The following is a 24,372-nucleotide window of genomic DNA, read 5'->3' on the forward strand; positions in this document are numbered from 1 at the left end:
AATCGAGTACTCACAGATTATTTCTAGTTTGTAGGCAACAGGATAGGTCAGGTGTGGTGGCTCATGCCTGTAATCTCAGTTCTGTGGGATGCTGAGGCAGGTGGGTCACTTGAGCTCAGAAGTTCGAGACCAGCCTGGGCAACATGGTGAGGCCCCCACTAATTCCAAAACTATAAAAAATTAGCTGGGTGTGGTGGTGTGCACCTGTAATCCCAGCTACTCAGGAGACTGAGGTGGGAGGCTTGCTGGTGGGAGGATCACTTGAGCCTACGGGGTGGGGATGGCAGTGAGCCAAGATCGCATTGCTGCACTCCAGCCTGGGAAACGGAAGAGACCCTATCTCAAAAAAAAAAAAAAAAAAGCAACAGGATAAAGGGTATTGCTGTACTGCCTGAAGTATTACTGAGAAAGATATGCATAAACATATACAATAAGTGTAATCTGAAAGAATTGTCTTCCATAGTTAATAGAGAGGCACCCAGGTGGGACTTTAAACACCTGGAACGAGGGCACGGCCGTGAAGGGACACCTGGGGCAAGGAGCTTTCGGGTCACTGGAAATGTACCTCAGACCTGGTAGAAGACAGGGTTTTTACAGACTTAAATGAAAATGTGATCATATTTTTGTTCTGTTCTTTTTTTTTTTCAAAAGGAAAAATACTTTATTTTATTTTATGTTTTCAGGTCTGCCCAGAACAATCTGACAAAGGCAGTAGATGCTTTTAGTAAGTATTTTCTGTATCTGAAATCCAAGAACTGTTCAGGAACAGCTTCAGCATTTGCCTTTCCCCTTTTCCCTGGTAACTTTGGATTGATGACACCCCAGGGTTTGCATTTTTCCAGGTATGCTGCTCTGAAATATATTGGTCTTCCTTATAAATGTCTCTCTAACATGGGGGTTATGAGGGATGGATTATGATATGACTGTCCACCAGCCCAAGTGTCTGAGGGAGGTGGGAAGAGGCTGCAGAGCAGTCAGGGTCTCCCTGGAGTTGAGAGTCTCCTGGGATTTTTGCAGGGTAATTAGGAGCAGATTTTGGCCGGGTGTGGTAGCACGTGCCTGTAATCCCAGCACTTTCGGAGGCCGAGCCAGGCGGATCACCTGAGGTCAGGAGTTTGAGAACAGCCTGGCTAACATGGCAAAACCCCATCTCTATGAAAAGTACAAAAAATTAGCTGGGCGTGGTGGCAGGCGTCTGTAGTCTCAGCTACTCAGGAGGCTGAGGCAGGAGAATTTCTTGAACCGAGATTGCGCCATTACATTCCAGCATGGGTGACAGAGGGAGGCTCCATCTCAAAAAAAAAAAAAAAAAAGCAGATTGCTTGCTACTCCTTGGACAAAGCAGTAGCTCCAGCGACCTAAAAGGTAGTAAGAACAGTCATGTTCATACATTGAGAAGTCTTCCTGGCCAAAGACTGCTGAATTCTTTATGGTTTTTTTTCTTCCTGACAACTTCATAATATTCTTAGAGTATCTTCATGGTTTTTTGTTTTCTTTTGGTTTTTTTGAGACAGAGTCTTTTTTTTCTTTAATCTTTTTTTTTTTTTTTTTTTAAAGATGGGGTTTCTCCATGATGACCAGGCTGGTCTTGAACTCCTGACCTCAGGTGATCCACCCACCTTGGCCTCCCAAAGTGCTAGGATTACAAGCATGAGCCACCCGTGCCCGGCTTTTTTTTTTTTTCTTTTTTAATCTTTTTTTTTTTTTTTGAGACAGAGTCTTACGATCCGCCCACCTCGGCGTCCCAAAGTGCTGGGATTACAGGCATGAGCCACCACACCCAGCCTATGTTTTTCACTCTATGTAATTCTCACAATTGTACAAGTATTATATAATGTACACCTATCATTGTCTCAGTTTTATAGAACAGAAAACTGAGGCTTAGAGAAATAATTTAGGGGCCACGCATGGTGGCTCATGCCTGTAATCCCAGCACTTTGGGAGGCTGAGGTGGGTGGATCACTTGAGGTCAGGAGTTCAAGACCAGCATGGCCAACATGGCAAAATCCCGTCTCTACTAAAAATACAAAATTAGGCATGGTGGCACGCACCTTTGTTCCTAGCTACTCAGAAGACTGAGGCAGGAGAATCACTTGAACCCAGGAGGCAGATGTTACAGTAAGCTGAAATCGTGCTACTGCACTCCAGCCTGGGAGACAGAGTGAGAGTATCTCTCAAAAAAAAAGGAAATTAAGTTATTTACCCAAGATCAACCGGTTAGTAGGTGGCTGAATTGAGATTTGAGTCAGATTCTCACAATTTCCTTCAGAAACTTTGAGTGAGTGCCTTTTGGTTCTGTGTAAGGCTCTCTCAGCTTCTTTGTCTTCCCAGGAGAGATAATCTGACTGGCACAGTTATTCTCCATAAGGGAGCAGCCTTTTGGGGCCATGTGTATTCATTAAGCCTGTTGTAGGCCACAGGGCCTTTATGACATGTGGCCCTTATGGCCCTAGAGTACCTGTGATTAGTTTGTAGGTTACCTCGGGCTAGAGTGAAAATTCTTGATCTAATCAGCCATAGCCTGACTCAGATGACACAAATCATGTCAACTCTTGACCAGGAATGTCTGTAGCTTCTTTTTTCAGAAAGGGCCTATGGGCATGGGAGTCTGAGCCTTACACATGTAGTATATTGTTTCAGGAATACATTCATAGTTTTATGTATGTATGTATATATTATGTGTATATACATACATAAAACAATATGCTTGGCTCAGTGCAATCTCTACCTCCCGGGTTCAAGTGATTTGCCTGCTTCAGCCTCCCAAGTGGCTGGGAATACAGGCATGTACCACCACGCCCAGCTAATTTTTGCATTTTTTAGTAGTGACAGGGTTTCTCCATTTTGGCTAGGCTGGTCTTGAACTCCTGACCTCAAGTGATCTGCTTGCCTCATCCTCCCAGAGTGCTGGGATTATAGGTGTGAGCCACCATGCCTGGCCTGGGAATACATTCTTAATTATAAATTGAGCTACACATTATAATTAAAAGGGGTATACTCTGACTCACTTAGCAAGATAGGAGGTTATCACTATCAAAAGCGTTGCTTTCATCTTTGCAGGCCTGGAAACTTGTCTGTCAGAATACCCATTAAGCCAGGCACAGTGGTTCACGCCTATAATCCCAGCACTTTGGAAGGCTGAGGTGGGAGGATCACTTGAGGTCTGGCATTCAAGATCAGCCTGGCCAACATGGTGAAACCCCATCTCTACTGAAAATACAAAAATTAGCCAGGCGTGGTGGTGGGTGCCTGTAATCTCAGCTACTCGGAAGCTGAGGTAGGAGAATCGCTTGAGCCCAGGAGGTGGAGTTGCAGTGAGCATTCTAGCCTGGGGCACAGAGTGAGACTCCATCTCAAAAAAAAAAAAAAAAAACCCATTATTGATCACAGAGGCCGGAGGGGAAAAGGACTCAAGCTAACCTCATAGAAATTGCAATCTAACCATTTATGATGGTACTTAACCTTTTTTAGTGAGCCCTTTCATAGATAATTCCTCCTTGTTGTCAGCAGGCTAGAAAGCCACATTGGCTTACTTGGTGAGCTTGGAGTCATTAAAGGGAGGTAGGTGACCTGGCTTATGGGATGGTGCCGCCAGCTGTGGTGAGGCTTGGTGCAGCCTCCCTGCTGCATCATAGATCCCCCTCTGGCTGTCTGTTGATGTTAACCAGTTTCAGGACATCTCACGTAGATAGTTGGACAGTCTTTGCCTCAACTCTGGCTGTAAAAGGAGGCACTGACACATTTTGGGCCACATGCTTTGCATTATAGAGCTGGTCAGTTACATGGTAGGATTGATTTGTTGTAGGTTATTGGGCCGTCAGGTTTGAATAGGGAGAAGGAAGGCAGCAGCCAAATAAGGTATGGCACATAGAGTGCTTTAGGGAAAGTAGGCTCAGGCCAGTTCCTGGGCAACTGGGGTGCAACAGGAGATTGTGAGGTGGCGAGGGAGTCAGAGGCACAGGGAGAGAGGGAGAATGAATGCTTCATGTGGCCTGTGTGTGGCCAGTGCTTCATTTATTGATTAATCATGACATTCCTGTGGTCGGGGCTATGATAGATGTTGTACAGAGAAGATTCTTACATACTATCTAGTATTGTTTTGTTAAGAGATGGGGTCTTGCTGTGTTGCCTAGTCTGGAGTGCAGTGGCTGTTCACAGGTGCATTCCCAATACTGATCAGCACGGAAGTTTTGACCTGCTCCTTTTCTGACCTGGGCCGGTTCACCCCTCCTTAGGCAACCTGATGGTCTCCCTCTCCTGGGAGGTCACCATGTTGATGCTGAACTTAGTGCAGACACCCAATTGGCATAGTGCACTACAGACCAGAACTCCTGAGCTCAAGCGATCCTCACACCTCAGCCTCCCAAGTAGCTGGGACTACAGGCACGTGCCACTGCACCCGGCTCCTACATACTATCTAAAAGCAGTTAATTCCTGAACTGAATTTATACTTTTAATGTGCTTCTCAAATATGTCCGTAAAGTTTTTAAACATTTATTTTTTGATTTTGAGGAAACAATGCTCAAGTTCATCTGCTAGGATCAATGTCTGAAAATAGCCAAGAAAATATTCTCAAAGGAGGCAAGAGACTTATCCTTGTAAACACCAAAACCTATTACGGATTCATTTGCAAACACCAGAATAGCAAGACCAATGAAACAAAGTCTGGAATCGGGTGCAAGCTCATATAGGAATTTAGGCTATAAAACAAGTGAGTCTTAAGCAAGGCTAGATAGCTGACTGCTTAGAAAAATATATAGATCCATACTTCATATTAAAACTTCCAATAGATTAAAGGTTAAATGTAAAAATGAAACTATAAAAGTAATTGAGGCTGGGTACAGTGGCTCATGCCTGTAATCCCAGCACTTTGGGTTACAGCCAAGATGGTGGGTGGATTGCTTGAGCCCAGGAGTTCAAGACCAGTCTGGGCAACATGGTGCATCTCTCTCTCTACAAAAAGTACGAAAATAGCCAGGTGTTCGGGTGTGCACTTGCAGCCCCAGCTACTTGGAAGACTGAGGTGGAAGGATTGCTTGAGCTCGGGAGGTTGAGGCTGCAGTAAGTGGTGATGGTGCCACTGTACTCCAGCCTGGGCACAGAGTAAGACCAGGTCTCAAAAAAAAAAAAAGTAATTGAAGAAATAAATGTAAAACTTCAGTTAACACAACCTAGCAAACTTAAAATGGCAAGGAAAATCTGGGGAAAATATTTGCAATATGTGATAAAGAGCTGTTATGAGCATAAACACTCTGGTAGAAAATAGGCATTTTACAAATATGGAAAAAATTGTTTTAAGTATGTTATAACTTAAGTATTGTTAAGTATAACTTGAACAATGTGGGGCATGGACACTCCATTCCACACCACCCATCCCCCACACGCAGTTGAAAATCCACATAGTACTTTTCACTTCCCCAAAACTTAACTAAGTTCACTGTTCACTGGAAGCCTTACTGATAACATAAATGGTTGACTAATGTATATTTTGGGCCAGGTGCAGTGGCTCACACCAATAATCCCAGCACTTTGGGAGGCCAAAGGTGGGAGGATCACTTGAGCTCAGGAGTTCAAGACCAGCCTGAGCAACATAGTGATACCTTATCTCTACTAAAAATTAAAAGAAAAATTAACTGGGCCTGGTGGTACGTCCTAGCTATTAATACTTGGAAGGCTGAGGCAGGAGGATCAGTTGAGCCTGGGAGACGGATCCTGTAGTGAACTATGATCACACCACTACATTCTAGCCTAGGATGACAGAGCAAGACCCTGTCTCAACAAAACAAAACAAAAAACCCATATGTTTCTTTTTCTTTTTTTTTTTTTTTGAGATGGACTCGCACTCTGTCATCCAGGCTGGAGTATAGTGGTACAACCTCAGCTCACTACAATCTCTGCCTCCTGGGTTCAGTTGATTTTCCTGCTTCAGTCTCCTGAGTAGCTGGGATTATAGGTGCCTGCCACCAAGCCTAGCTAATTTTTTTTGTATTTTAAGTAGAGATGGAGTTTTACCAGGCTGGTCTCAAACTCCCAACCTCAAGTGATCTGCCCACCTTGGCCTCCCAAAGTGCTGGGATTATAGGTGTGAGCCATGCATATTTTATATGCGTATTATATACTGTAGATTTAGAATAAAGTAAGCTAGAGAAAAGAAAATATTAAGAAAATCGTAAGGAGGCCAGGTGTGGTGTCTCATGCTTGTAATCCCAGCACCTTGGGAGGCTGAGGCAGGCAGATCACATGAGGTCAGGAGTTCAAGACCAGCCTGGCCAACATGGTGAAACCCTGTCTCTACTAAAAATACAAAAATTAGCCAGGCGTGATGATGGGCGCCTATAATCCAGCTACTCAGGTGGCTGAGGCAGGAGAATTGCTTGAACCAGGGTGTGGGGGGTGGATTTCAGTGAGCCGTGCTGCTTTACTCCAGGCTGGGTAAAAGAGAGAAACTCTGTCTCAAAAAAAGAAAAGAAAGAAAATCATACGGAAGAGAAACTGTCTTTACTCTTTGTTGAGTGGAAGTGGATCATCTGGATCTTCATCCTCGTTGTCACATTGAGAAGGAGGAGGAGGGAGGGGTTAGTCTTGCTGTCTAAGGGGTGGCAGAGGTAGAAGAAAGTCAGTACAGAAGTAGACCCCTGAAGTTCAAACCCATGTTGTTAAAGGGTCAACTATGTAAGAAGTGCAAATTAGAAATAGTTTTCTTTTCTTTTTCTTTTTTTTTTTGAGACAGAGTCTTGGGAGTTCTGCTGTTATCACCCAGGCTAGAGTGCAGTGGTACAATCTTGGCTCACTGCAACCTCTGCCTCTTGGGTTCAAGGGATTCTCCTGCCTCAGCCTCCTGAGTAGCTGGGACTACAGGTGTATGCCACCACACCTGGGTAATTTTTGTATTTTTAGTATAGATGGGGTTTCATCATGTTTGCCAGGCTGGTCTTGAACTCCTGACCTCAGGTGTTCCGCCCACCTTGGCCTTCCAAAGTGTTGGGATTACAAGCGTGAGCCACTGTGCTTGGCCAGAAACAGTTTCTGTCGGATTTCAAAAGCTAAACCATAATTCTCAATATTATGGGTGGGGGAGGTGGGCAGGGGCAGGTAATGACATGCGTAAGACCACATTGCTGATATATACTTGTATTACTTTATAAAAAGTGATGTGTTGGCTGGGCGAGGTGTCTCATGCTTGTAATCGCAGCACTTTGGGAGGCTGAGGTGGGCGTATCACCTGAGATCAGGAGTTCAAGACCAGCCTGATCAATATGGTGAAACCCTGTCTCTACTAACAATACAAAAATTAGTTGGGTGTGGTGGCACACGCCTTTAGTCCCAGCTACTTGGGAGGATGAGACAGAAGAATTGCTTGAACTGGGGAGGCAGAGGTTGCAGTGAGCTGAGATCATGCCACTGCACTCCAGCCTGGGTGACAGCAAGACTCCATCTCAAAAAAATAAAATAAGGCTGGGTGCGGTGGCTCAAGCCTGTAATCCCAGCACTTTGGGAGGCCGAGGTGGGTGGATCACAAGGTCAAGAGATTGAGACCATCCTGGTCAACATGGTGAAACCACGTCTCTACTAAAAATACAAAAAATTAGCTGGGCATGGTGGCACGTGCCTGTAATCCCAGCTACTCAGGAGGCTGAGGCAGGAGAATTGCCTGAACCCAGGAGGTGGAGGTTGTGGTAAGCCGAGATCATGCCATTGCACTCCAGCCTGGGTAACAAGAGCGAAACTCCACCTCAAAAAATAAATTAATTAATTTTAAAAATAAAATAAATAAATAAAAAGTGATGTGTCATTAGGTATCAAAAGCAATAAAAATGTTTATAACCTTTGCCCCAGTGGAATAACCAATTTCACTAATAAGATTATCCTCAGGAAATAATTAAATATTGTGGCACAATCTAGCTACTCAGATGTTTATACTAGTGAGATACTAGAAATAATTTAAGTATTCAACTGTGAGATATTAGTACATCTATATAATAGATTATCCTAGCCATAAAAATGATCTCTGTGAATGTACAAAATATTTTACTGTATATTATGTGAAAATAAATGATAGAGTATATGTAGTAGAATTTGTTTTTGTAAAAAGTGCATAGGAAATGTCTGGAAGGAGATTCATTAAGGTGTTAGATTCTGTTTTTTTTTTTTAATTGAGATATAATTCATATACCATCTGATTCACCCATTTAATCAATTTAAAGAATTGCAAATTCCGTACAACTTAATGCATTCACAGAGTTGTGTCACCATCACTATACTCAATTTTACAGCATTTTCCCTGTACACATTAGAGTCACTTCTCATTCCAGCCTCCTAATTCAACCTCCCTAAGGCACTCCCACTTTCTTCCCTTTCACCACTACTTACAGCCATTCCTCTACTTTCTGTCTATAGATTTGCCTATTTTGGACATTTTATGTAAATAGAATCGTACAACGTGGTCTTTTGTGCCTGGTTTCTTAAAAGAAACAATGGTTTCAAGGCTCATTCATGTCACAGTATATTATAAAATTTGAGTCGTTTTATGTTTTATGTATTATGAGTAACACCTAAAGTTCGTGTACAAGCTTTTGTGTGGATATGTTTTCAGACCTCTTAGATACGCACCTAGAAATGGTGGAATTGCTGGGTCATGTGGGATCTCACTGCTTAGTCTGCGGGGGAACTGCCAGATTGTTGCACCAGTTTACATTCCTACTAACAGGGGATGAGAGCGCCAGGGTTTCCACACGTTTGCAGTTATTTTCTGGTGGTGGTTTTTTTTTTTTTTGTTATAGCCATCCTAGTGGGCGTGGGCATGAAATGGTGTCTCATTGCGATATATTTATATACATTTTTGTTTGTTTGTTTTCCTGATCTCAAGTGATCCACCTGCCTCGGCCTCCCAAAGTGTTAGGATTACAGGTGTGAGTCACCGTGTCCAGCCCTAGTTACATCATTTGCCCATTTTTAAATTTTAAATTGGATTCTGTTTTTATTAATGAGTCATAAAGAATTTATTGTATATTCTAGATAAAAGTTCCACATATATGATTTACAGATATTTTCTCCCATTTTGTTTCAGCAAGCACTCTAGGAAAAAAAACAAGTGTTTTCACCTGTTCTATAGATTGACTTTTCATTTTCTTTCTTTCTTTTTTTTTTGGAGATGGAGTCTCGCTCTGTCACCCAGGCTAGAGTACAGTGCCATGATCTTGGCTCACTGCAACCTTCACCTCCCGGGTTCAAGCAGTTCTGCCTAAGCCTCCCAAGTAGTTGGGACTACAGGCACGTGTCACCACACCTGGCTGAGTTTTTGTATTTTAGTTTTGGTTTCACCATATTGCCCAAGCTGGTCTTGAACTCCTGAGCTCAGGCAATCCACCCACCTCTGCCTCCCATAGTGCTAGGATTACACAGGCATGAGCCACTGCACCTGGCCCGACTTTTCAATTTCTTGATGGTATCTTTTGAAGCACTAAACTTAAAAAAAGAATTTCCCAACTTTATCGAGATATAACTGACAAAATAGGTGTATATTTATGATGTACAATGTGTTTTGTTTTTTTTTTTTTAGACGGAATCTTGCTCTGTCACCCAGGCTGAAGTGCAGTGGCACAATCTCAGCTCACTGCAACCTCTGCCTCCTGGGTTCAAGTGATTCTGGTGCCTCAGCCTCCCGAGTAGCTGGGATTACAGGGATTTACCGCCACACCAAGCTAATTTTTTTTTCTTTTAATTTTTATTTATACAGTGTCCAGGAAATTTTTTTTGTGTGTGTTTTCAGTAGAGATGGGATTTTACCATGTTGGCTAGGCCAGAGTTGAACTCTGGCCCTCAAGCAGTACGTCTGCCTCCCCAAGTTCTGGGATTTACAGGCATGAGCCCCAGTGCCCAGCCACATGTTTTGATATATGTATACATTGTGAAATGATGGCCACACTCAAGCTAGTTAACGTATTCATCACCTTACATAGCTATTTTTTTTTTCGCATGTGTAATGAGAACATTTAAGATCTACTTTCCAACCAAATTTCAAGTATACAATAGAGTGTTATTAACTATCAATACCAACTTGTACATTAGATCCCCAGAACTCACTCATCCTGCCTAACAGAAACTTCGTACTCCCTAACCAGCATCTCTCTATTTCCCCCACTCCCCAGCCCCGGCAGCCACTATGCTACCCTCTGCTTCTATGAGTTTGACTTTTTAATATTCCACATATAAGTAAGATCATGCAGTATTTGTCTTTCTGTGTCTGGCTTATTTCACTTAGTGTAATGCCCTCCAGGTTTATCCATGTTGCCCCAAACGGCAGGATTTTCTTTTATAAGGCTGAATAATATACCATTGTATATTCCACATTTTCTTTATTCATCTGTTGAAGGACACTTAGTTGTTCCCATGTCTTTGTTGTATGATTAATACACACACACATAGTAGTGCTGTAATGGACATGGGAGTACAGCTGTTACTTTGAGATACTGCTTTCATTTCCTTGGATATATGCCTAGAAGTGGACTTGGCGGATCGTAACATAGTTTTAGTTTTTTGAGGACCCTCCATATTGTTTTACGTATTTGCTGTACCAATTTACATTCTCACCAGTAACGTACAAAGGTTTTCTTTTCTCCACATTCTCACCAACACTTGTTATCTTTTGTCTTTGTGACAATAGCTATCCTAACAGGTGTGAGGGGATATCTTACCGTGGCTTTGATAAAGTTTTTCATTTTGATGTCGTCAGTTTATTTAGTTTTTCTTTTATTGTGTGTGCTTTTGATGTCCTGAGATTTTGCCTCACCCCAGCTCCTGAAAATTTACTCCTATATTTTCTTCTAAGAGTTTTTTTTTTTTTTTTTCAGTCTTAGCTCTTACATTTAGGTCTGTGATTCATTTTGAGTGAATTTTTGCATATGGTTTGAGATAGGAGTCCAACTTTATTCTTTTGCATGTCAATATCCTGTTGTAGTAGTGCCATTTCCAGAAAAGCATTTTTTCTACATTGAATCCGTGTTGTCACCTTTATAAAAAAGTCAGTTGACTGTAAATATAAATGTTTATCTCTAGATAGACGGATATATCCTTATGCCATTACCATGCTGAGTTGATTACTGTCTGTTTTGAAATCGGAAAGTGTGAATCCACCAACTTTGTTACTTCTCAAGATTATTTAGACTATTGTGGGTCCCTTGAATTTCCATATAATTTTTCTTTTTTTTGAGACAGGGTCTTGATCTGTCGCCCAAGGTGGAGTGCAGTGGCATGATCACAGTTCACCATAGCCTCAACCTCCTGGGCTCAAGTGATCTTCCCACCTCAGCCTCCCAAGTAGCTGAGACTACAGGTGTGCACCACCATGCCTGGCTAATTTTTATAGTTTTTTGTAGAGATTCAGTTTTGCCGTGTCACCCAACTTGGTCTTGAACTCCTGAGCCCAGGCGATTCTCCCATCTCAGCCTCCCAAATTGTTGGGATTGTAGGCATGAGCCACCTGGCCATGAATTTTAGGATCAATGTATTTCTGCAAACAGATTGATGGGTTTTTTAAAATAGACTTTATTTTTTTAGAGCATTTTTATGTTCATAGCAAAACTGAGCAGAAAGTATAGCGCTCTCATATAGTCCCTACACCACACATACAGAGCTTCCCTCTGTTATCATGTTCCCCACCAGAGCACATTTGTTATAATGAGCCTACACTGACAGGTCATTATCACCTAAAGACCATGGTTTACATTAGGATTCACTCTTGGTGTGGTACATTTTATGGGTTTGTACAAATATATAATGACATGCATATGTCATTATAGTATCATACTAGATAATCTTTTAGAGTTTCTTTTTGTTAGCTAAGTGTTCTGATTATTATTATTATATTTATTTATTTCTGTGTTCTGATGATTCTAAAATGAACGTGTGGCCGGGCACAGTGGCTCATGCCTGTAGTCCTAGCACTTTGGGAGGCCGAGATGGGTGGATCACCTGAGGTCAGGAGTTCAGGACCAGCCTGGCCAACATGTTGAAACCGCGTCTCTAGTAAAAGTACAAAAAAATTAGCCAGGCATGGTGGTACGCGCCTATAATCCCAGCTACTTGGGAGGCTTAGGCAAGAGAATTGTTTGAACCCGAGAGGCAAAGGCTGCGGTGGGCTGAGATCATGCCACTGTACTCCAACCTGGGTGACAGAGTGAGACTCTGTCTCAAAAAATAAATAAATAAAATGAACATGGTTTGCTAGTGGAATTTTTTGAAATTAAAAGTATTATTTTAAACTTTGCATTGGTCATTTATTTTTTTCCTGGAAATACTTGAAAATGATTGGTAAAAATGCCTTATTATATTTATTCTTAGTATATTTCAGTGAAATTAGAGAAAAAAAGCATCCTTTCTTACATATGGAGAGATTTAGGACAGTGTTTGTGACTTATGTAAGTTTTGTGGCCAGCAGATAAATCACAAGTAAAATCTGGATCCACTATTAGTTTTGCATAATGGAATAGTGGTCCTTAAGTTATGGTTTCAGACAAGTCAATTAAATTAAACATGGAATTTTTAGAAATGCATTGTCCCTTGCAGATTTCAACTAAATTAACAGCGTAAAAAGAAACTTTAAAGTGACTAGAAACAAATATGCACAACTCAAGTTTCAGTCCTCAGAGCTACAGAGTCAGAATCTTGGGAAGTGGTGCCCAGCTCCTGTATGGCCAAAAAGCTGCCCTGTGGTTCTGATCTTGAGTCCAGTCTTAAAGCTGCTCCATTATAATTCTTTAGGGAAGTCAGAGCCTTGCTGATGTTTGACTCCCTGAAGAGCCTAACGGTTAATCAAGCCTTTGGAAGTACTTTTTGATTCTATTTTTTTCTCTCCTATTCATGTTTTTGTCACAAGAGCTGGAAAATGTGCTGAGGAAAATGTGACCATAGAATATATTTAAGCACTTGAAATAAGCATTTTATTTATAGGGCAAATTTAGTTCATGCCTTAAGCATTTTAATCTGAAACTTCTATTCCAAAGTGTTCCATTACTGGCATTATTGGCAAGGGATGTTTTGGTTGAAGGAATGTTTTATTAACTAAAATCTAGTTAAGTCCTCTTAAATTTTTTTCTTTACAGAAAAGTCTTTTAAGTTATGTGTCACCAAGGAGATGCTCCTTCTTAGTATTACAACTGCTTATACAGGTAATGGAATTACTGTTCTTGTTTTCTCTTGCTGCATAATGACAATAAAGGGGTTGAAAACAATAGCCACGTTATTATTTCTCATGATTCTGTGCAGTGACTGGGCTCAGTGGATGGTTCTTCTGATGGAATCACTTGGGATCTCTTGTGGCTGCTGTTAGAGGGTGGCTGGAGCTAGAACTTCCAAGATAGTTTTCTGCATGTGCCACCTTCACTGGGGTGAGATTAAAAGCTATTTCTCTCTTCCTGTAGTCTCAGAGCTTCTCTTCATCTGCACAACCCCCTCCATAAGATCTCCTTGTGACCCAGAGGATAGCCACACATCTTAGTTAATGGGCTGATGGCTCCAAAAAAAGGCAACAGGAAAGACTACCAGACTTGAGTCCAGTAAAAAAGTTCAGGCTTCAGTCCAGCCCAGCATTACTTCTACTGCATTCTGTTGGATTCTGCACAAGGTTCAGAAAAACCACAACACATGGCTCATTGGGACCCGTGGTTTTAGGGCAACACAGAGCACTGCAGAAAATAACTATGAAGAGATCTGTAACTTTAATGGTTCATGCTTATAATCCGAGCACTTTGGGAGGCTGAGGTGGGTGAATTGCTTGAGCCCAAGAGTTCAAGAGCTGGGCAACATGGCGAAATCCCGTCTCTACTAAAAATACATAAAATTAGCTGAGTGTGGTGGTGCATACCTGTAGCCCCAGCCATTTGGGAGGCTAAGGTGGGAGGGTCATCTGAGCTCAGGAAGTCAAGGTTGGAATGAGCTGAGATAGCACCACTGTACTCCAGCCTAGGCAACGGGAGTGAGACCTTTGTCTCAAAAAAAAAAGAAAAATCATTTCTAATGAAATAGAAGCACATCATAATGTGGTATAACGTGGCGTACCCTTAGGTCAAGAATGATGAAGAAATTTGTTTTCTTTTTAAAAATGCTGTAATTTGCTGATTAATCTTTTGCCTTTATGTGCCCTACATAGGTATAACATTTTTAGGTGAAACAGAATAAATATTAAACATCTTTAAAATTCACAGTTAAGGTTTTGTAGCATTAGGGAATCAAGGTCCCCTATTGATTTACTCTAATTTTTTACTCTTAGGAATTTTCTTTACCTGGAAAAAGGGGTTTAATTAAAACATAGTGGGGCTTTTAAGCCACATTGGATAGTATGTATTGGCTTTCATTACAATAAGAACATAATCTAATAGGCGCCAGGCACAGTGGTTCATGCCTATAATCCCAGGACTTTGGGAGACCAAGGTAGGCAGATAACCTGAGGTCAGGAGTTGGATACCAGCCTGGCCAACATGGCAAAACCCCATCTCTACTAAAAATACAAAAATTAGCCAGGTGTGGTGGTGCTTGCCTATAATCCCAGCTACTTGGGAGGCTGAAGCAGAGAGAATTGCTTGAACCTGGGAGACGGAGGTTGCAGTGAGCCGAGATTGTGCCACTGCATTCCAGCCTGGATGACATAGGGGGACTCATTTCTCAAAAAAAAAAAGTGTTCCTATTTCCTTGGAAAGCTACTAACAAGTTAATGAGCATGTTAGTCTTCACTCTTATAAAGTTATTTAATTATAACCTCTGCCCATCTCTGCCTGCATGGAGAGTGACAGGTTTTAGCGTAAGGATATGTGTACATTTGTGTTGTACACTTTTATCTGAAATATATGGCAGATGCTGTCTTGTGGTATCTTAATTTTAGCTGCTATAAAATTTCCATAGACTGTGTGGCTCAAACAATAGACATGTATTTCTCATGGTTCTGGAGGCTGGGAAGTCCAAGTGCAAGATGTCACCATGTGTAGCTTCTGGTGTGGACTGTTCCTGGTTGTAGACAGCTGCCTTCTTGCAGTGTCCTCCCATGGCAGAGAGTGGACAGGAAGCAAGCTCTCTGCTGTCTCTTTTTATACGGGCACTAATCACATTGTGAGGGTTCCACCCTCATGACCTAATAGCTTCCCAAAGGTCCCATCTCCAAATACCATCATGTTTTGGCGAATTTGAGTTTCAACATGTGAATTTAGGGGGACACAAACATTTAATCCATAACATGAAGCTAATTCCGTTTCAACAGTTATATCACTTCAAATTATATTCTGCTTAGGGATTAATATTTCGGTCTCTATGAGTTTTATGTTTTACTACTCAAGCATTCTTTTGTCAGATACTACTAGATGGGAAGATAAAAGTGAATGTATAAATTACATCTGTTTTTTTGGTTTTTTTTTTTTTTTAACTAAAGGTCTGGAGTTAACGTTCTTTTCTGGTGTATATGGAACCTGTATTGGTGCTATAAATAAATTTGGAGCGGAAGAGAAAAGCCTTATTGGACTTTCCGGCATTTTCATCGGCATTGGAGAAATTTTAGGTTGGTTTTAAAAAAAGCATTTGCATTAAAAATACCAGTTCATTATAGTTAAAACAGAAATTTTAAGTGTACTTCACCTCTTTGTCCTTGAATTTCTGGGTTTGTTTTTTGGGGGGTTTTTGTTTGTTTGTTTTTTTGAGATGGAGTCTCACTCTTGCCCAGGCTGGAGTGCAGTGGCTTGATTTTGGCTCACTGCAACCTCCACTTCCTGGATTCAAGCGATCCTCCTGCCTCAGCCTTTCAAGTAGCTGAGACTACAGGCGCGTACCACCACACCCAGCTAGTTTTTCATATTTTTAGTAGAGACAGGGTTTCACCATGTTAGCCAGGATGGTCTCAATCTCCTGACCTGGAGATCTGCCCACCTCAGCCTCCCAAAGTCATAGGCGTGAGCCACTGTGCCTGGCCTGATTTGATTTTTCTACTTATTCGTACCCAAACACGTATGTTTTTATTTTTGTATTACTATTCTAATATAACTAAATTATAAAACATTTGTAAAATAATTCACAGATGGAAACCCTGCATAAGAAAACATGATGTCTCCCTACTTTTCCTCTTAAAATACTTAGAATGTCTTGAAATTCCTGACTCTCTTTCTCTGATTCCCTGACTCCAACTGGGTGTCCAACAGCTCAGTCCTGTTCTAGCACTTAGCTATCCAGAGTTAGTGTCAGATTCCACAAGTTTAATGATTCAGTCCTACAGACAGACAGTTGTGGGTCCATAGGCCTCGCAGACTTGGGTACAAATTTGGAGATTCCCACAGCCCCTTCCCCCTTCAGGTTTGATAATTTGCTAGAACAACTCACAGAACTCAGGAAAGTGCTCTCCTGACTATTAGAGTTTATTATAGAGGATACAGATAAGCAGTCAAATGAGGAGGTACAACAGGTGGAGTCTGAAAGGGTCCCTAAGTACAGGAGCCTCTGTCTCCATGGGTTTCGGGTTCACCACTCTAGAAGCTCCCCAAACCCTGTTTAGGGGGTTTTATGGATATCTGTTACATAAGCATGATTTATTAAATCATTGGCCACATGGCTGGGCACAGTGGTTCATTCACTTTGGGAGGCCGAGGTGGGAGGATCACTTGAGCCCAGGAGTTCGAGACCAGCCTGGACAACATAGGGAGACCCTGTCTCTAACAACAGCAACAAAAAGCAATAATTGGCCATTGGTGATTGATTTAATCTCCAGCCTCCCCTCCCTGAAGTGGGAGTGAAAGGGGCCTGGAAGTGAAAGGGGCCTGAAAGGATTACAGGTATGAGCCATCACACCCGGCCCACTTTTTAAAAAATAGATATGCAATTTATTTTCTCTTTTGAAAAATAGAGACAGGGTCATGTTATGTTGCTGAGGCTGGTTTGGAACTCCTGGCCTCAAGCAGTTCTTCCACCCCGGCCTCCCAAAGTGCTGGGATTACAGGCATGAGAAACTGCACCCAGCCATCCTTCACTTGTTGATGTGTAGGTTTGCTCGTATAGATTTCTGGGGTAGAAATCACTTAAAAATTGTAAAGGTTGGCCAGGTGCGGTGGCTCATGCCTGTAATCCCAGCACTTTGTGAGGCCAAGGCGGGTGGATCACCAGATCAAGAGATCAAGACCATCCTGGCCAACATGATGAAACCCTATCTCTACTAAAAATACAAAAAATAGCTGGGCATGGTGGCACACACTTCTAGTCCCCGCTACTCGGGAGGCTGAGGCAGGAGAATTGCTTGAACCCGGGAGGCGGAGGTTGCAGTGGGCTGAGACCGAGCCACTATACTCCAGCCTGGCGACAGAGCAAAACTCTGTCTCAAAAAAAAAAATTGTAAAGGTCATGCCCCATGGTCTTCTTCCTTTCAGTTACAAAGTTCTTTCCTTCCTGCTGTTGAGGATTTGCCTCTCAGCTCTTGAGACATTCTGAGCTGTTCTGACTACTGAGCCTTCCTAGGCCTCTCTGACTCCTCTTTGGAGCTCATACATAATTCTCAAAATCCATAATGACTGCCTTTTGGTGTGGTATCTTGGCTTGTTAGGCTATGATTACAACAAAAACTTGGTGGTAATAAGTTGTGTTTTTATTTTATTTCTGTTACAAGTTACAGTCAATGGGGATACAGTAAGTCACAGAGAAGAAATGCAAGAATGTTCCTGGATAGAAATGAGAGTAGTTTTAATCCCTTACTTTTTCTTATAATAATTGATGCCTGGTCATCATTGTCATTGTCTGCAAGTTCTCAGGTGTTGGATTTTTTGAAGAAATTTGACAAGTGAGAATGTTTATTTCTTGCCTCCTTGATGATAACTCAGGACTTGATATTTAATGTTTTGGCAAGTTAGTGACGTTTCTACCATCTTGAATTATAGGTGGAAGCCTCTTCGGCCTGCTGAGCAAGAACAATCGTTTTGGTAGAAATCCAGTTGTGCTGCTAGGCATCCTGGTGCACTTTATGGCTTTTTATCTAATATTTCTCAACATGCCTGGAGATGCTCCCATTGCTCCCATTGAAGGAACTGACAGCAGTGCATACATCAAATCCAGGTATGGTGGCTGTCATTTCTCTAGTCACTTGAGGATGGGTAGGAGGTAACGGATGGCTAGATATCGAAAATGGAACAGTTAATCCTCTTCAGAGAGTGTGGCATCTCTCTAAGGTCATCTGTCAAGTGTTAATGGAGTCAGACTGAGTTAAATAGGAATCCTTAGAGAATCCTAAGTTATTTTTGTAATAGTTGGTTTTAACCTTTTCCCCCAGTAAATCTTTTTCTTGATCCTTGAAGGAGCACATAAGATCTGATTTGAATTTTTTTATCTTTGCTTTTTTTTTTTTTGAGACGGAGTTTTGCAATTGTTGCCCAGGCTGGCATGCAATGGCACAATCTCAGCTCACTGCAACCTCCGCCTCCTGGGTTCAAGCAATTCTCCTGCCTCAGCCACCTGAGTAGCTGGGATTATAGGCATGTGCCACCATGCCCGACTAACTTTTTGTATTTTTAGTAGGGACAGGGTTTCACCATGTTGGCCAGGATGGTCTCCATCTCTTGACCTTGTGATCCACTCGCCTCGGCCTCCCAAAGTGCTGGGATTACAGGCGTGAGCCACCATGCCCGGACAATTTTTGCTTCTTGAGCAGCAAAATATCCAGACTTTAGGGACTGGAGGAAGAACAAAGAGGAGCAATGGAGAACCTGGCAGCTGACGAGGCCATTCAGTCCTTCCAGAGCCATTTATATCACGTTTTGGATACTGGTTTAGTGCACTCAACTCTCAAGTTCATTATAAATGCAGATATTTATGTCCAGCTCCACAAATCCAAGGGTACACACTGAGTATATCTCATCTGAAAACCTGAAATCCAAAATGCTCCAAAATCTAAAACTTTTTGAGGGCCACCATGATGCTCAAAGGGAAGTGCTTCTTAGAACAGTTCAGATGACAGATTTTCAGATTAGGAACTCCTAACTGCTCAGTGTAATGCAGAGATTCCAAAATCTGGAAAGAAAATTGGAAACACTTCTAATCTCAAGCATTTTGGATAAGGGATACTCAACCTGTGTTTTCTTCACAAATGATTAAGAGGCCAGAGTTTGTTAGAGAATATAAAGGTGTGTGCATTTGAGCACAGATTCTTACTTTGTAAATTCTAGTCTTTATTATTTATTTATTTATTTTGAGACAGAGTCTCACTCTGTCTCCCAGGCTAGAGTGTGAGTGACACAACCTCTGCTCAATGCAACCTCTGCCTCCCGGGTTCAAGCAATTCTTGTGCGTCAGTCTCCCGGATAGCTGGGATTACAGGTGCACACCACCACACCCAGCTAATTTTTGTATTTTTAGTAGAGATGGGGTTTTGCCATGTTGGCCAGGCTGGTCTCAAACTCCTGGTCTCAAACTCCTGGCCTCAAGTGATCTGCTCACCTTGGCCTACCAAAGTGCTGGGATTACAGGCGTGAACCACTATGCCAGCTTTGTCTTACTTACTTACTATTTATTTATTTATTTATTTCGGGAGTCTCACTCTGTTGCCTAGGCTGGAGTGCAATGGCATCGTCTTGGCTCACTGCAACCTCTGCCTCCCGGGTTCAACTGATTCTCCTCCCTCAGCCTCCCAAGTAGCTGGGATTACAGGTGCCTGCCACCACACCCGTCTAATTTTTGTTTTTTTTTTTTTTTTTTGAGACGGAGTTTTGCTGTTGTTACCCAGACTGGAGTGCAATGGCACGATCTTGGCTCACCACAACCTCCGCCTTCTGGGTTCAAGCAATTCTCCTGCCTCAGCCTCCCGAGTAGCTGGGACTACAGGCACGCACCACCATGCCCAGCTAATTTTTGAATTTTTAGTAGAGACGGGGTTTCACCTTGTTTACCAGGATGGTCTCGATCTCTTGACCTCGTGATCCACCCACCTTGGCCTCCCAAAGTGCTGGGATTATAGGCGTGAGCCACCATGCCTGGCCTTAATTTTTGTATTTTTAGTAGAGATGGGGTTTTGGTGCATTGACCAGGCTGGTCTCGAACTTCTGGCCTCAAGTGACCCACCCACCTCGGCCTCCCAAAGTGCTGGGATTACAGATGTGATTAGACTGGAAGAGGGGCAGCCTGGGGCTGGGAAAGGAGATCCAGAGTTCTGTCTTGGCTGTGTCAGTTCTAGCAAATATTACACATACTAAATTAATTTTTATTTTCTTCAGCAAAGAAGTTGCCATTCTCTGCAGTTTTCTGTTGGGCCTTGGAGACAGCTGCTTTAATACCCAGCTGCTTAGTATCTTGGGCTTTCTGTACTCTGAAGATAGCGCCCCAGCATTTGCCATCTTCAAGTTTGTTCAGGTAACATCTTCAGACTGTGTTTGACGTAGGGTTCTTTCCCTTGTGTATTACCTTTTTTCCCTTGGTTACTTGTATTGTGGTTTTACCTTTTATTTATTTATTTTCATAAGAGTCTTGCTCTATCACTTAGGCTGGAGTGCAGTGGCGTAATCTTGGCTTGCAATCTCTGCCTCCTGGGTTCAAGCAATTCTCCTGCCCTAGCCTCCTGAGTAGCTGAGATTATAGGCACACACCACCACCCCCGGCTAATTTTTTTGTGTGTGTGTGTGTTTTGTTTTTTTAGCAGAGACAGAGTTTCATCATGTTGGCCAGGCTGGTCTCAAACTCCTGACCTCAGGTGATCCACCTGCCTTGGCCTCCAAAAGTGCTAGGATTATAGGCATGAGCCACTGCACCTGGCCTATTTTTTTTTTTTTTAAGACAAAGTCTCACTCTGTAGCCCAGGCTGGAGTGCGGAACACAATGCTCACTGCAACCTATGCCTCTTGGGTTCAAGCGATTCTCATGTCTCAGACTCCCGAGTAGCTGGGATTATAGGCATATGCTACCATGTTCAGCTAAGTTTTTATGTTTTTAGTAGAGATGAGGTTTTTTGCCATGTTGGTCAGGCTGGTCTCAAACTACTGGCCTCAAGCAATTCGCTTGCTTTGGCCCCACAAAGTGCAGGGATTATAGACATGAGCCACCACGCCTGGCTATATTTTGTTTCTTATTTTATTTTTTTGTTTCTTTTTTTTTGTCTTTTATTGTGTTTTTTAAATGCAAGTTGGGGACATCCTTTAAAAGGATTTGCGAATAGAATTAGGAAACAATGAGCAGTAACACTTTCTGTATAGGAGACTTTACATTCTGGTCTCTATGGCTCTGATTAGAGATTTCCTTCTTTAGATACCAGAATTCTATTCATTCGTCATACAGACAAGTGTATTTCTTACTCTGTACATTCTTGTTACTCCAGTTTCCCACAAAATGCTATTTTTGTTTCATTTCATTTTATTTTGTAGACATGGGGGCTCACTATGTCATACAGGCTGGTCTTGAACTCCTGGGCTCAAGCATTTATCCCACCTTGGCCTCCCAAAGTGTTGGGGGCATGAGCCACCATACCTGGCCGAAATGCCATTTTAAATACCAGGAATTGTAGCAGGAGTTGATGGTGCATGTTTGTGAGTCAGTGACTGAGGAAGTCATACCCAGATGCAGAAAGAATAGAGAGCATGCCAGTTCCAGCTGTCCTTGGGGCCAGATAGTAGTGGGGTTAGGGGCTAATTATGGAGCTGTGCAGCCCCCATGGTGTGCCCGTTGTGATTTGTCTTGTTTGTTCTTAGTCTATTTGCGCAGCCGTGGCATTTTTCTACAGCAACTACCTTCTCCTTCACTGGCAACTCCTGGTCATGGTGATATTTGGGTTTTCTGGAACAATTTCATTCTTCACTGTGGAATGGGAAGCTGCTGCCTTTGTAGCCCGCGGCTCAGACTACCAAAGTATCTGATCAGGTGTCCATGAGGGGACACGTGTGACCTCAGAAACAGAGTTGGACACAGAGCTTGGTAGAAGAAGTCTCCTTTGATCTTCACACTATATTGGATGATGTTCAGTATGGAAAATCAAGGAATTAAGACTGTTAAATCAGCCAGAGTTGGTTTTCAAGTTTACATACATGAGTTATTTAAAGTAAGTGGAATAAGGGAAAGCTGTTGTCAACTGTAATTGTTCAGAGATGTTGTTTTTCATTTTATCTATCTCAACCCTATAATCATGTTATAGAATATAAATGTTTTCTTCTCCCTCCTGCTCTTGTTGAAAGATCCTGACTTGATTCAGAATACTAGGCCATATGTCATATAAATATTTTTTCTGAATATGGAATATGTTTTGCTACATAATAGTGGGAAGCATATGTCACTCCCATATGTGTTGGGGAATGATATTTAATTAAATAGCAAACCTGGGTGTGGTGGTGCACGCCTATACTTGCAGCTGCTGGATCACCTCAGCCCAGGAGTTTGAGTCTGCAGTGAGCTACGATCATACCACTGCACTCCAGCCTGGGCAACAGAGTGAGACCCTGTCTTGAAAATAATAATAGGCCAGGTGCAATGGCTCATGCCTGTAATCCCAGCACTTTGGGAGGCCAAGGCAGGTGGATCACCTGAGGTCAGGAATTTGAGACCAGCCTGGCCAACATGGTGAAACCCCATCTCTACTAAAACCAAAACAGTTTGCTGGGTGTGGTGGTGAATGCCTGTAATCCCAGCTATTCAGGAGGCTGAGGGAGGAGAATTGCTTGAACCTGTGAGGCAGAGGTTGCGTTGAGCCAAGATTGTGCCATTGTACTCTAGCCTGGGTGACAAGAGCAAAACTCCGTCTCAAAAAATAAATATAATGATAATTTTAAAAAATAATGAAAAATAAATAGCAAGATGCTAAAATGAAATCTTAACTTTGAAAAGATGTCTTCCTCTATAAATGTTTTGTTTGATAAGTTTTCTTAACCTTGTAACTCACAGCAAGGAGTGGCCAATTAAGTATTATTATGAAATAAGGTAAAATTGTCTTGTCTTTTTTTTTAATTTATTTTTATTTATTTATTTTTTTGAGATGGAATCTCACTCTGTCACCCAGGCTGGAGTGCAGTGGCGTGATCTCAGTTTACTGCAACCTCTGCCTCCCGGGTTCAAGCAATTCTCATGCCTCAGCTTTCCAACTAGCTAGGACTATAGGCATGTGCCTCCCAGCCTGGCTAATTTTTGTATATTTCACCATGTTGGCCAGGCTGGTCTGGAACTCCTGACCTCAGGTGATCCACCCGCCTCAGCCTCCCAAAGTGTTGGGATTGCAGGGGTGAGCCACCATGTCCAGTCCTTTAAGTCTTAAGAATAGGAATCTAACGTCTATAACAACAAAAACATTGAAAAAGACACACACATTTACTGGTGGAGGATTTTTGCTAGCAATTTTCCTGGAAGATGCAATGTGAAAACACCCAAACAAACCTGTGGTGAGATCTAAGCCGCAACGTCAGGCCAGCATCACCTCATCATTTATGTGTCTTCTTCCAGCAGTGCCGGTTCATCGTCCTGGGTATGGGAATGGAACGTCACTATTTGGGGAGATGTTGAAGAGGAAGTGTTAGCTTTTCTCCATAAGAGTTTACTTAAAACAATTTTTTAATTGAAATCAAATCTAGAAACCATAAAAATGTCCCATTTTAAAGTGTACATTCACAAGGTTGTATAACCATTATCATGATCTAACTCTAGGACATTTTTATCACCCCTGCCTGTCAGCAGTCATTCTTTCTCATCTGGCATGGCAACCACTAATTTACTTTCTCTATAGATTTGCCTATTCTGAACATTTCATGGAAATGAGAGAGCTCACTTTTTAAAAAATTTTTAGTAGAGATAGGATCTCCCTATCAAGTGCTGGATTACAGATGTGAGTCACGGCGCCCAGCTGAGAGCTCACTTTTAAATGTGATATGAAACTGTACAGTGAATCTTTTTTGGCAAAGTAAATTCAGCCAAGAATACAAATAATACTTTGTTTTACATTATTTATTTTAAAACTTCCTAGAGTTTAAACCCCCAAACAAACCTGTAGTGAGATCTGAGGCCTTATAATTGACCTGCAAATCTGAAGAATACAATAGAGGGAGATTCTCAGATATTTGATGGCAAGTGCAGGCAGTCAGAGAACCTGTATTTATAACTGGCCAGAATTTCACTGGTGTGGAGCACTAAACTCTCCTCTTCTAGGGTTTTTTTTTTTTTTTTGGAGGCAGAGTCTCACTCTGTTGCCTAGGCTGGACTGCAGTGGTACGACCTCAGCTCACTGCAACCTCTGCCTCCCAGGTTCAAGTGATTCTCCTGCCTCAGCTTCCAGAGTAGCTGGGATTACAGGTGCTGGCCACCACGCTAGGCTAATTTTTGTATTTTTAGTAGAAACAGAGTTTCACCATTTCAGAGGATATATGGACAGAATAAGAAAGAAAAAGAAACAGGGTTTCACCA

The 24,372-nt window shown here is 42.1% G+C and overlaps 1 protein-coding gene across 14 annotated transcripts in view; it reads left to right on the forward strand.

Annotated features, from left to right (window-relative positions):
* The window catches only part of MFSD11 (major facilitator superfamily domain containing 11), a 40,092-nt gene that overhangs the window by 13,933 nt on the left and 1,787 nt on the right, over positions 1–24,372 (forward strand). For 7 of the 14 annotated variants that reach the window (XM_035301863.3, XM_078374732.1, XM_078374734.1 and 4 more), the window contains 6 exons: positions 684–724; positions 13,101–13,166; positions 15,416–15,541; positions 17,895–18,069; positions 20,220–20,355; positions 21,684–22,908. In XM_035301863.3, coding sequence (XP_035157754.2) covers positions 684–724; positions 13,101–13,166; positions 15,416–15,541; positions 17,895–18,069; positions 20,220–20,355; positions 21,684–21,848 — 709 coding nt within the window. In that variant the 3' untranslated portion in view covers positions 21,849–22,908. Of the gene's footprint in view, positions 1–683; positions 725–13,100; positions 13,167–15,415; positions 15,542–17,894; positions 18,070–20,219; positions 20,356–21,683; positions 22,909–24,372 lie in introns of those variants that run through there. The other 7 variants (XR_013536011.1, XR_013536012.1, XR_013536014.1 and 4 more) reach the window with 3 other exon arrangements.

The sequence above is a fragment of the Callithrix jacchus genome, chromosome 5 (assembly GCF_049354715.1).
Source record: "Callithrix jacchus isolate 240 chromosome 5, calJac240_pri, whole genome shotgun sequence".
Classification (NCBI taxonomy): domain Eukaryota; kingdom Metazoa; phylum Chordata; class Mammalia; order Primates; family Cebidae; genus Callithrix; species Callithrix jacchus.